We start from the raw sequence: 14,182 nt of genomic DNA on the forward strand, positions 1-14,182 counted from the left end.
ATTGCAATTATGGACAATGGGAATTAAGAAGTTAGCCAAATTGAGTTTCATTGGTGATTCGGCTAAAAACTAAATAAAATTAATTAATGAAATATTTATTTCAACAAAGTAGAAATTAATTAATGAAATATTTATTTCAACAAAGTAAAAAATCTTTTGTACGATTTTCAAATATTTATAAAATATACTAGTTACGTATATAACTATATGAAATATATTTATTATTCAAAACGCTATAAAAGTCGACCGAAATTACTTAAAATAACCTTGAAACTAATTTGAATTATAAAAAGTTAATTATTCTAAATCGTTCGAAAAATTAAGAAGCTCGAAAATTAATTATTATCGGGGAGGGTCACAATTGTGTGTCAACACTGCTATGGGCATCAAATTTGATGAAGAAATTCAAGGTTTGCTTCTACTTGGTTCCCTACTAGACTCTTGGGAAACATTTAGAAGTTCACTGTTAAATTCTGCTCCGAATGGTATGATCTCAATGGATTCCACCAAGAGTAGTGTCTTGAACGAAGAGATGAGAAGAAAATCTCAAGATTCTTCTTTGTCGGATGTCCTGACAACTGGCTCCAGGGGGAGAATCAAAACTCGTAGTTCTCAAAATAGAGAACAAAATAGGAGCAAATCCAGAGGCAGATTTAAGGATATTGAGTGCTATCATTGTGGCATGAAAGGGCACACAAAGAAGTTCTGTAGGAAGTTGAAAAGGAAGAACAAAAACAAAGAGGAAACTAAAGAAGATGACAATGAAAATTGCCTAGCCACCGTCACCACCGAAGATCTTGTTACCGTCCTTGATGCGGATATGATAAATACTGCTTATGATGAGTTAAGTTGGGTTGTGGACACTTGTGCCGCATCTCACGTGACATCAAGGAAGAATTTTTTCTCTTCATATACTCTTGGTGATTTTGGAACTTTGAGTATGGGTAATGAGACTATTTCTAAGGTGGTTGGTATTGGTACAATTTGTTTGGAAACTAGTGTTAGAACTAAACTAGTTTTGAACAATGTGAAACATGATCATGATGTTCGTCTGCACCTGATATATGTTGGTGTTTTGGATGATGAAGGATATGTTAGTACCAACGGTGATGGAAAATGGAAACTCATTAAGGGTTCCTTGGTTGTGGCTCGTGGTAACAAACATTGTGGTCTATAATGTACTACGGCTTCTAGTTGTGTTGATATGATGCATGCGGTTAAGAGCGATAGCTCTTCAACGTTATGGCACAAGAGGCTTAGCCACATCAGCGAGAAAGGACTTAATGTTCTAGCCAAGAAGAAATTATTGTCAAATTTCAAAAGTGCTAAATTAGAAAAGTGTGAGCACTGCTTGGCTGGTAAACAAAATAGAGTTTCCTTTAAGTCCTACCCCCCCCCCCCCTTCAAGAGAGACAGAGTTGCTTGAATTGGTGCACTCTGATTAATGCGGTCCAATGAAGACAAGGACATTGGGTGGTGCACTCTACTTTGTCACTTTTATTGACGACTGCTCGAAAAAATTTTGGGTCTATGTCTTGAAGACTAAAGACCAAGTGTTAGGTGTCTTTAAGCAATTTCAGGCTTCAGTTGAAAGAGAAACTGAAATGTATTTGTACTGATAATGGTGGTGAATATTGTGGACCATTTGACGAATACTGCAAGCATCAAGGTATTAGACACCAAAAGACTCCTACTAAGACTCCTCAGCTAAATGGTTTGGCTAAGAGGATGAACAGGACCTTGATGGAAAAAGTTAGATATTTGCTTTCTGAAGCAAAGTTGCAAAGTTGCCGAACTCATTTTGGGGTGAGGCTTTATTGACCGTTGCACATGTTATTAATCTACTTCCTGATGTTTCTTTGCAAAGTGATGTACCAAATAGTGTTTGGTATGGAAAGGATGTTTGCTATGACCATTTGAGAGTATTTAGTTGCAAAGCTTTTGTACATGTGCTGAAAGATAAGAGGTCAAAGTTAGATGCCAAGACAAGGCAGTGCATCTTCATTGGATATGGCCTTGATGAATTTGGTTACAGGCTATATGATCCAGTTGAGAAGAAACTCGTGAGAAGCCGTGATATTATTTTCATTGAGAATCAAACAATTCAAGATATTGACAAAGCGGAGAAGATAGAATCTTCAAGTTTTGATGGCATAGTTCATTTAGATGAAGTTCCTCACACAAGTATGCATGATGTTGTTGGTCTTGATGATCATAGTGACGCCCATAATCCTGTATCGAATCAACATGTTGATGTTGATAATAACAATGATATTGTTATTGATGATCCTCTTGCTCATGAAGTTGTGGACGAATCAAATATTCCACTTAAGAGGTCCACAAGACAGCGGGTTCCTTCCTCTCGTTATTCACCCAATGAGTATGTGTTACTCACTGACGGGGGAGAACCTGAATGTTATGAGGAGGCCATGAAAGATGAGCACAAGGATTAATGGATTGAAGCCATGCAAGATGAGATGAAGTCTCTGCATGAGAACCACACTTATGAGTTGGTGAAATTGCCCAAAGACATGAGAGCTTTGAAGAACAAGTGGGTGTTCAAAGTTAAAGTTGAAGAACAAAACTTGAAGCCCAGGTACAAAGCTAGATTGGTTGTTAAGGGATTTGGTCAAAGGAAGGGTATTGACTTTGACGAAATATTTTCTCCTGTTGTGAAAATGTCCTCGATTCGTACAGTTCTGGGTTTGGCAGCTAGTCTTAATTTAGAGATTGAGCAGATGGATGTGAAGACGACTTTCCTTCATGGTGACCTAGAAGAAGAAATTTATATGGAACAACCTGAGGGCTTCAAAGTAGAAGTTAAAGAAAGTTTTGTGTGCAAACTCAAAAAAAGTCTTTATGGCCTAAAGCAAGCTTCTAGACAGTGGTACAAGAAGTTTGAATTTGTTATGGGGGAGCAAGGCAATAAGAAGACCTCATCAGATCATTGTGTATTTGTACAAAAAAATTCTGATAATGATTTTATCATCCTCTTGTTATATGTGGATGATATGTTGATTGTGGGCAAGAATACTTCCAAGATTGACGACTTGAAGAAAGAGTTGCGTAAGTCTTTTGCTATGAAAAACTTGGGTCATGCCAAATAAATTTTGGGCATGAGTATTACTCGTCTCAGAGATGAAAGGAAGATTTTATTTGTCACAGAAGAAGTACATTGAACGTGTACTAGAGCGCTTCAATATGAAGAATGCTAAGCATGTTAGCACACCTCTTGCTGGTCATATGAAGTTAAGTAAGAAGATGTGTCCTACAGATAGGGAGGAAAAAGAGAGCATGGTCAAAATTCCATATTCCTCCGCCGTTGGAAGTCTAATGTATGCAATGGTATGCACTAGACCTGATATTGCTCATGCAGTTGGTGTTGTCAGCAGATTTCTCGACAATCCAGGAAAAGAGCATTGGGAAGTTGTGAAGTGGATACTCAGGTATCTTAGAGAAACTCAGATGAATGCTTGTGTTTTGGAGCATCAGATCCAATCTTGAAGGGCTATAAGATGTTGATATGACAGGTGACCTTGATAACAGAAAATCCACTACTGGATATTTGCTTACTTTTTCAAGGAGAGCTATATCATGGCAGTCAGAGTTCCAGAAGTGTGTTGCACTATCTACAACTGAAGCTGAGTATATTGCGGCTACTGAAGCCAACAAAGAGATGATATGGCTAAAGCATTTCTTCAAGAGCTTGGTTTGCATCAGATGGAGTATATTGTCTATTGTGACAGCCAGAGTGACAGCCAGAGTGCAATAGACTTGAGCAAGAACTCCATGTACCATGCAAGGACAAAACACATCGACGTCCGATATCATTGGATTCGTGAGGAAGTGGAGAATGAATCATTTCACGTCAAAAAGATCCACACAAGTGAAAAACATGCAGATATGCTGACCAAAACGATATTGAAAGGCAAGTTCGAGTTATGCAAAGAACTTGTGGGTATGATCTCTCTTTAAAGAAGATGGAGATACCTCCTTCTAGTGCATGGGACTGGAGGGGGAGATTTGTGAGATCCATCCCATGTTTTTATATTAGTCAATTTTTGCTACTCAATTGCTACAAGCAATTGTTAAAAAGGAATAGTGACAACAAATGTGAGTTGAAAATAAAAGATTTGGTGGTTGGCAAATTGATAAGATTTGCAACCTACCTTTGAAATTTGTTACATTTGTCTATGTCATTAGTGGCATAGGCATGGTTTTCTCCTTCTAGATATAGAGCACTCTTGCTCATTTGTAGAACACACCAAGTTAGAAAACATTAAACTCATTATTTTATATTAGTACTACCAAGTAAAGTTACCAATTCTTTTAACTATATTCTTACCAAGTTAACAAGTCTTAATATACGGTAACCTTAGTTAATTTGCCGTAACATGTTAAGTATTTCATCTCGCTCACTTTTATTTGTTCAATATATTAAAAATTATAGGATATACGGTAACCTTAGTTAATTTGCCTGTCTTTTTTTTTCATGTGTATATATTAAATCTTGAATATCCTTAACGAATTTTCTGACTTTGCTACTGATTATATTTATTGCACTTTATAGGGTGTGATAAATTAATATTGAACAAATAAAAATGAACAGAGGATGACTTACTATTTTCCCTTTTATATATAGTTTAAGACTTCAATTCTAAGTTTTCCTTATAACTTCTCATCATCTTCCTCTTTCTTCCTTTAAGCCTTTGGAATCTTTGTCACTTTTGGTACAGTATAAAACACTGATATTGACACCAACATGTAATATTAACAACTTTAATTTCCTTTAAGTTTTGGCAAACAAAAAAATGAAAAAAAAAAAACTATATATTATAAGTTTTCCTTGTAACTTCTCTGTTTTATTCATCTATTTTAGTTGTTGACTAGTAGTCCACCTTGTTGAAGGTCTTTATAATCTTTATTCCACACTTTTTCTCCTTTTTATCATATGATTGTACGAAATAAATTATTCTCCTACATTAAAGTTACTTATCATTTTCCACATATATTTTTACTAAACTTTCATCATTTTTGTTGAATGCAGCAGTAGAGAATATTTTGTTGCTTCAATATAATATAAAGTTATAAGTAACTAAAAGATCATAATCCTAGAAGAAGAAGAAATACAAAGGTAAAGTTTTTATTTTTTATCTATTTGTTCTTGCATGTTGATGATCGTGATGATGATGTGCATGTTGTTATTTTTTTTAATTTTATTTTTTTTGTATAATTTTGATTACTATTAGGGGAAAATGGCAACTACTACAAAGAAGAAACCAGAGAAAACAATTCCTGGCTGAGTGGATTTGGTGTTTTCTTGGTCTTTAAAGGATGTGTTGAACAAAGATCTTTACAATTCATTTGTCGTCTATTCTATTTTAAAAATATATGTAAGTTTTTACTTGTTCAGTTTAAAAAATCAAGAGATAATTTCTCACTTAGGTCCTAATTTATCCTTATTATTTATTATGTAGTTATTTTTCAATACATTTTCGAAACATTAAATTTATTATATTAAAAATGTTAATATAGTGAAATTGCCATTCAATTTTTTAAAAAAAGGTATGCCAAATCAATAGGTAAAAAATGAAATACTAAATGCTTTTTAATGTGTCATTGTATCAAGTATTCTATTCGTATTCCGTTCAAGCCATGGAAAAATGAGAAAAGAAAATGAAACAAAGGAAGTTAAAGACGAACCTTAATTATTATTTTTAAATCTCTTTAATTTCCAATGAAGAAAAGGAAACGACTTTTTTAAAAAAAAAAAAATATCACTTCACGTTATTGTTTCATGTACAACATTTCCTATACATAATGAATTAATTTACTTTGGAAATTAAATTTACTCAGCTAGTAGTCATATACTCCTTAACTCCTCAACCCAACACAAAGCAAAAAAAAAAAAAACTCATAATCTCAGAAGAAGAAAAAGGTAATTAATTAATTACAGTAATTTTTTCCCTTCTATTTGTTCTTGCATATGTTAAAAAATAATGTTTTGTTTTGATGACTACTAGGGAAGATGTATGTATATTGACTAGAAAAAAAAGTAGACAGTAAATCAGTCTCGCTATTTGTGTGAAGATTCCTAAGAAAATTGTTCTTTTGTTTTTTTGATGACTATCAGGGAAAATGGTAATATATGTACAATTCATGTATAATATGTGTATGATATCTATGTATATCTGCTAGAAAAAGTAAACAGTAAATCTATCTGACGATTTGTGTGAAGATCCGTAAGAAAATTGTTCTTTTGTTTGTTTTAATGACTATAAGGGAAGATGTATAATATATGTATAGTTCATTTATTCCCTTTATAGTATGTGTATGATAGTGTATAATCTATGTATATCGGATAGAAAAAGTTAATAGTTAATTTGTCCGACTATTTGTATGAAGATCCTAATTTTTATTTTTTGATGTTTTGTTTGTTTTGATGACTACTAGGGAAAATGGCATTGACAACTACTACAAGAAAGAAAACAGAGAAAAAAATCCCCCCAGGGTTGATAGATTTTGTGTTTTCTTGGTCTTTAGGGGATGTGTTGAACAAAGATCTTTACAAAGACAAGGTTTGAATATTTCTTCTTCTTGGAAGTATTTATTTATGAATAGTGCTTTAAGTTACGTTTAATGATGGTTGAGAGCCAAGTATGCATAAAGTCTTGTACAATGGAAGGCATCAAGTCTTGTTCTATCTTTCTCTATTCTCATTTAACATATATTGATTTGAAACAAATATTCATTTTGAAACATTCGTCTTCTCTAGTTCGTTTGTGATTTGTCATCTTTTGTTCCCAAAATGTGTAAGGTTATGGAGATTCCTGAGACGTTCTTATCGATTGATCATTACATGAAGTCATTCATTACTCCACTTATTGAAGAAACACATGCTGATTTGCTCTCAAACATCACCACAGTTTCACGAGCCCCTGCACTCGAGGTTCTTGATGTCAGAGAATCAAAATATTTTAAACCTCCAAAAAGTTTATATTATGATATTTTGGTAAATAGAGCTATGGAGGGGAAGAAATTTGAACGAAAGTATAAACCAATGAACGGAGATTTGATTGCAGTATCAGATGTGTTACCAAGAAGAATTGATGATTTGAACAGACCAAAGATATCTTATCTGATTGGCATAATCAATAACATAAAAGATGAAGATTCATATCGGATACACATTCAGTCTTCGAAGCCTATTTCATTTCAGAAACAAGACAACGACAAGGGTGAAAAAGGGGACAAACTTTTTGTTGTCTATCTTTCCAATTTAACAACAAATCTTCGAATATGGGCTGCTTTGAATCCGAACATGGAAAATGCAAACTTGAATATCATTAACACTGTGCTGAAAAGTAATCCAATTACTGTAAGTAAACATCTTTTTTCCCCTCTTCTTCTTAACTACATATTTACAATTTGGCTTGTAAGTTATATTGAGTATGTGATTGTGGTAGTTTTCATGAGGCTCTACTTTCTATACTTCGTTTCATTTTCAAGTAGTGTTAGTTTGTTGTTGATATATTTATATACGTATATTGTTTACACGTATATGTAAAGAGGTGTTTGTGTCATTGCTTAGTCTTGTTCCTTTCTTTTATAGCCATTTTGAAGGTATATTATAAGATCTTTTGAGAGGTTTGTTGTTTTAATCATCTGCAGGATGAAATAGACTGCTCTCTTTGCTCCTCCTCAGAATCTAAAACTAATGTTTTATCGAATTCAAGTGCCATTATTCAGTCCTTTGGTCTAGATGGTGCTCAACAAGAGGCTGTTCTAAGCTGTATTGCAACAAAAGAATGTGTTCACCGGAATACTGTTAAGCTAATTTGGGGTCCTCCAGGAACGGGGAAGACTAAAACAGTTGCCTCCTTACTATATGTCTTGTTAAAGATGAAATGTAGAACTTTGACTTGTGCTCCTACGAACATTGCTGTGTTGGGAGTTACGAAGAGGCTGATGCAACATGTAAGAGATGGTCTGGAATTTGACACATATGGTTTAGGGGACATCATTTTATTTGGTAATGCAAAAAGAATGAACATTAGTGATCATGAAGATCTGTTTGATGTATTTCTTAATACTCGTGTTCGTATTCTTGCTTGCTGTTTGTCTCCTATTCATGGGTGGAGAAGTGCTATCGAGTCCATGATATATTTTCTTAAGTCTCCTATGAAGCAATACCGACAATACTTGAGAGAAGAAGAAAGGAATAGTACCAAGCAGTTGCGGAAAAAAGTTGTCATAAAAAACTTACAAAAGAACAAGAAGAAGACATCAAAGGATAAAAGAAGTTTCAAAAGGAAGAATAACTTCACATCCAATGGTGAAGTGAACATGGCCAATTTTGTCGAGACAAGTGAAGAAGAAACCAGTGTTTGGACATTTGAGGAGTTTGTTATCAAGAGATTCAAATGGATCCAGAATCACTTGACGTATTGTCTGACGAGCTTGTACACACATCTGCCTACTTCTTTCCTTCCACTAGAAGTAGCTAAGGAAATGATAAGGCTTCTTAAGATGCTTCAAACTCTTGAAACATTGTTTGGTTCTGTGGTTACATGCAAAGAGTTCAAAGAAGTTTTGCTTGGTATTTTGGCAAGTAATAAGGCGAGGCGTTTTGCTTATCTGTATGCAATTAAACAAGGATGCCTTAAAGTATTGGAGTTTCTCAATGAGAGTATCTCTCTTCCCAAACTCATTTACGACTATCAAATTCGAAGATTTTGTCTAAAAGATGCTTGCTTGATTTTCTGCACTGCTTTTAGCTCATCAAAATTGCATAGAAGGGGAATGGAACCACTAAAGATGGTGGTAATTGATGAAGCTGCTCAACTGAAAGAATGTGAATCCACTATTCCATTACAACTCCCTGGTCTCCGCCATGCTATACTCATCGGAGATGAGAAACAATTGCCTGCTATGGTTCAGAGCAAGGTTTTCAAATAATCTTAGTACTGAATGTTCTTTCATTACATTGCTACTCTTTCATAATTTACAATTAGTGTCTGTTGTTGACAGATTTGCGAGAAGGCTGAATTCGGGAGGAGCTTATTCGAGAGGCTGGTAATATTAGGACACAAGAAGCACCTTCTTAATGTTCAATATAGGATGCATCCAAAAATAAGTTTGTTCCCGAACAACGAGTTCTATGAGAAGAAAATTATGGATGGTCCTAATGTGACAGCAGCTATATATGAGAAGAGATTTCTTAAAGGAGATATTTTTGGCTCGTATTCATTCATTAATGTGAGTAGCGGAAAAGAGGTGCTTGATGAGGAGCACAGCACGAGAAATATGGCAGAAGTTCTCATTGTAGCTGAGATAGTTGCAAACCTTCATAGAGGTAATTAATACTCTTTTATCTTTCATGAATTTAATATGCTCAACAGGTTTGTGTTGCATGCCTCTTATTATAATTTGAAATACAGAATCTGTCTCTTCAAATCACAAAGTCCGTGTTGGTTGTATATCTCCTTACAAAGCTCAAGTTTTTGCTATTGAACAAATTCTTGCCAAGAGATATAGCACGGATGTTAAGAGTGATTTCTCAGTGAACGCACGTTCTGTTGATGGTTTTCAAGGTGGTGAAGAGGATGTGATAATTATATCCACTGTTCGTTGTAATGGGAGTGGATCGGTTGGTTTTCTTTCTAATATTCAGAGAGCAAATGTAGCACTGACTCGAGCAAGGTACTGATTTTGAGGACAACATTACTACATTTCAGAATCATTCAAATTGTGATGGACACATTGTTATGCAGATACTGTCTTTGGATATTGGGAAATGCTGCAACTTTGGTTAACAGTAGTTCTATTTGGAAGAATATAGTCATTGACGCCAAGGCTCGTGATTGTTACTTTGATGCTATTGATGACATAAGATTGGCTCAAACAGTTTTGAATGCTACCGTTGAGGTTGGACAGATAGATACATTACTCAGAACAGACTCCCCTCTATTCAAAACAGCCAAGTGGAAGGTATGTTACTTCAATTTGTTTGTCTCGACTCTTTAACTCTAACTTTTCACATGACATGTTTTAAAACGTAACAGGTTTTGTTCTGTGAGAATTTCTCAAAATCCATTGCCAGACTTAAGGATGTCGAGATCAGTAAAGAAGTGGTTTCCCTATTGATGAAGCTATCAAGGGGTTGGCGTAAGTCAGAAAAGAAGAGAATGATCAACAAGGGTGGGAGTTCCTCTGCACTGTTGGAGGTCTACAATGTGAAGTACCTAAAATTGATTTGGACCATAGCTATTCTGCAGCAGGATTCGATACACGTTCAAGTACTAAAGATCTGGGACATTTTACCAGCATATCAGATACCGAACTTGTCAAAGGACCTTGACATCCTTTTTGGTCAATATACAGTGGATATGATGAATCGTTGCATATCCAAACGAGTGGAACGGTACATACATGTCTTTGTTTTTTCCTCTGTTCTAAATTGCTGTCTTATCATATGTTCTTATAAGTCATATTCATTTGCTGTCTTCACAAATCATCCTTGTTCTGTAGAAACTTAGTACTTCCAGTGACTTGGCCAAACAATGGAAACAACGTCTCAGGAACCGGATCAGCTCACAGTGAACAAGACCAGAACTTGGCACATCAACTGTCAGCTATGAGTTTGAATGATAAACCAGGATCTTCAAGAAGTTCCAAGTGAGTGTACATACGTTGAAACTTATAGAGTTTCTATATAACAACATCGTTTGTCTGGAAAATTTGGAATGCTATAGTGAATTGTTGTTATAGAAAACATATAATACAGCATAACGTGAGGAATCAGTTCCAAAGAAAACTTGGCCGTTATAGTGAAATATAATAGAGAAGTCTGACGAAAAGTTTTTTAAAAACGAAAGTTTGTTATACATTTTTGTAATTTGGACAGATGATTTGCTTGTAAACCATGGACAGATCAATCTAGCTACTAACTGTACTCATTTTTACCAGTAATTTTCACAAGTCCAAGACGAAGAAAAGAGGAACGATCAAAGCAGTGTGGCAACCGGTATCAAATCAATCTAGTTGCTAACATCCCAAAGATTATATGTAATGTTTTGCCTCATTTAGGTAAAAACGTTTAAATTTTTCTGCAATTTTTAGATGATCCATCTAAGTTCATTTACAGGTCTTCAAATTTCGCAGTTTGTAGAGTCCATTGCTTAGAAAAGATAGGCATATCATGGAAATGTGATGGATAGATTGAAGGCTAATCAGTTGAACATCCTTCTTTATCGGAAAATTATGTTGCAGTATGTAAAAAATTATATTGTGTATGTATGTTAAGTTTAGTTTTTATATATATGAAGTCTTGAACCCTCTTAACGAAATTTCTGACTCATGCATTTATCATGTTATTATTGCAACATGGGTGGCTGTTGCTTTTACTTGTTATTGAAGTGTTTTATAGCCTTTACTTTGTCCTTGGATTCTTGAATCAGCTCATTTTGTTGATCCTTAAATGTTTGATTGAGTTTTTCAGCTACATGTATGATCAGGGGCAGAGGTAGAGTACTAGTTACGAGTTCAGACGAACTTGGTAGCTTTTTCTTATTAGGAAATCTATTAAGTAGACATAAATATTACTACATCACAAACAACAATATTATCATTAATCTCAAAAACTATCAATCACATCTGCTTCAAATCTCTAACCATTAATCATAGAGGATCTGCTACATTTGTTCAATCAACTACAATACTTAATTATCTAATACAATTGCACAGAACTTCATTGATTGTCAATAGCATTACTGTCACCCGATGATCTTACGTCCATGGATCCACTTGCTGCATCGTTTTCTAAAACTATCTACATTTTGGCAAAAAAAAAAAAAAAAAGAGATCTGTAAGTTCAATGAAACATGTAGGAGGAATAAAATTCATGTAATAGGAATAAACAGAACTCATTTTATACTTGGACCAATCAATCACACATTCAAAATTAAAAAAGGAATTTATGAAAGTTTCTTTACCATTGAAGGTGTCGTAGAAACGAAGATCTCAGCAAGCTGTTCAGGTATTGTTCCTTCTTTCATTATTATATATGTCTTAAAAGCATTCATCATTTGAGCATGAACATTCATCATGACATTGTAGTTGTCCAGGTTTTGATTTTGAGTTTTCAACATTTGATTGTACTTCTCTTGGCATTGGGAAGAACACAAATTATTACTATAACTTGAAGCATTCAAATTACTGTAACGGGGTCTTGTTTGTTTAAAAGTTTTGCTTGGGACAGCTCCTAATCCCAAGCACCTTACCCGTCCAGAATGCTCTTTTCCTAGCACTTACCAACGGCATCATTTGCCGAAACTTCAGACTCATTTGTGGTGCTTTGATTCATGGCTAGCTCAATTTTTTCCTAAACACAGCACGCACCAAAAAATAGATACGATAACTTCAATTAGCGGTTGACAGGACAAAAATAAAAACAAGGGAAGAATAACTTAAGAGCCTGATAAATAATCAGATTATATCATTACAGCACCAACGATTGCTACATAAATCTAGCAAGACAAGTTGCTTCACTCTCCTGGACTTTTAAATACATACAAAATAGATGCATAAAGCTAAGACTAATAGCATTAAAACTTACGCATATCTCTTTTGCTGCCTCATTAACATATGATCCATCTTCATTCCTATGAGTAGCGAGATAAAGTTCCCCTCGTCCAGGCTTTTGTCCAGTCTTAGCCATCTATAAATAAAAAAAACCAAAGTCGTAATAACGTAACGAACCAGGAATAGTTGTTAGTAATTAAAGCAATCCAAAATGAAGTAAAAGATCTTTCACCATTTCAGCCCTTCTTCGGGAGTTGGGTTTGGAGCCACCAATGTGTGAAATGCTTTGTTTCTTCCGATTGTCAGCATTTTTTTTACACATTTCCTAAGAAAAAGATAGTTAAAAGTTGAGATATACAAACAAATAGGTATATAATTACACATACCAATTGAAGCATTTAAATAAATACCACTGTTTTCTCTTTAAAGCGGTATTCAACATAAGAAATCCATTGATCCCGTGGAATCTCAGCTGGAACTTTATCCATTATTTCAGCTCTGCTCTTAAATTGATCATACACTATATCATACAACTTTAGCCTTCTTGCGCCCCACTTCTTACACATCGAATTATAAACATATCGTCTTGCATTTGACTCGGTAGTCCTAAAACAAAATCGTGACTTCAAAAATAATTTAAAAAATGGTTAGCTTATCTGTTTTATGCAAAATATATAGTCCAATGACATAAATTTAAGGAGGGTAAGGAAAGAGTTGTCCGATATAAGCCAGCAGGCAATACTTCTTGATGGATCACCAACAGAAAAAAGAGACATAAACATTTAGCGCTTAAACGTATGCAGCAACATACCACGGGATGTCACCATGAAAGAAACCAGCTAAGAAACTGTTTACTGAACTTCAACACTATTGACTAGGAAGTTAAACAGAAGCCTTTGGGTTAGGAGTATACGAGCTTTCAACAAATTCTTAGTTCAGGAGTACCTTTTTTTCCTTTCCTTTTCTTTTCTTCCTTTTCTTTTCTTTTTGATCGGATGCAAAAAAGTGGTCTAATTCGAGAACTCCAACTTTAACTAGTGATGATATCCAAACTATATTTAGTGCACAGAATAACCTATACCTGTATAAATTGATCAAAGCAATGGTTGAAGTACGCCGCAGGTAAATCCGACCATTTTTTAAAGTGAATTGGAAATATGGAGCTATCTTTTGCTAAAATTCCACAAAAGCCTGCAAGAACGCCTTGTCCTTCACCAATAGGAGAATCTAAGTCGTCAAAATCAACCACGATACGTTCTCCATCAGACAAATTCAACATGTCTCTTTTTTTCACTTTGAATTTCTTGATAGCTCCTTGTGAATCTGAAAAGATTAAAACCCCAATTCAGAATCACAAATTAAATAACACCTCAGCAGAATATGTTGATACAATTTAAAAAACACATCTCTTCCTAGATTACTGTAACTCATGAAAACCTCAAAATTACCTATTACATCTACCGTCCAATGCTGCATAGACTCGCGTCCACTATGCATTTTAGATGGTTTCAGCTGTGCTGCAGCCTGAACTAAAGGTGTCGGTTGAAGACATGATGTCAGCTGTTGTTGACAAAGATTCTGATTAAGTTGACGACTACGA

At 34.6% G+C, this 14,182-nt stretch overlaps 1 protein-coding gene across 1 annotated transcript; it reads left to right on the forward strand.

Annotated features, from left to right (window-relative positions):
• Nucleotides 1-5,255: 5,255 nt before the first annotated feature.
• LOC125830176 (uncharacterized) lies at nucleotides 5,256-10,681 on the forward strand. The gene is given in 8 exon segments (XM_049509372.1): nucleotides 5,256-5,366; nucleotides 6,818-7,378; nucleotides 7,672-8,946; nucleotides 9,031-9,355; nucleotides 9,441-9,702; nucleotides 9,774-9,990; nucleotides 10,065-10,423; nucleotides 10,531-10,681. Coding segments are annotated over 8 exon segments (3,261 nt in total).
• The last annotated feature ends 3,501 nt before the right edge of the window (nucleotides 10,682-14,182 follow it).

This window comes from Solanum verrucosum, unplaced genomic scaffold, assembly GCF_900185275.1.
Source record: "Solanum verrucosum unplaced genomic scaffold, falcon-dt-bn FXZP01000072.1, whole genome shotgun sequence".
Classification (NCBI taxonomy): Eukaryota; Viridiplantae; Streptophyta; class Magnoliopsida; order Solanales; family Solanaceae; genus Solanum; species Solanum verrucosum.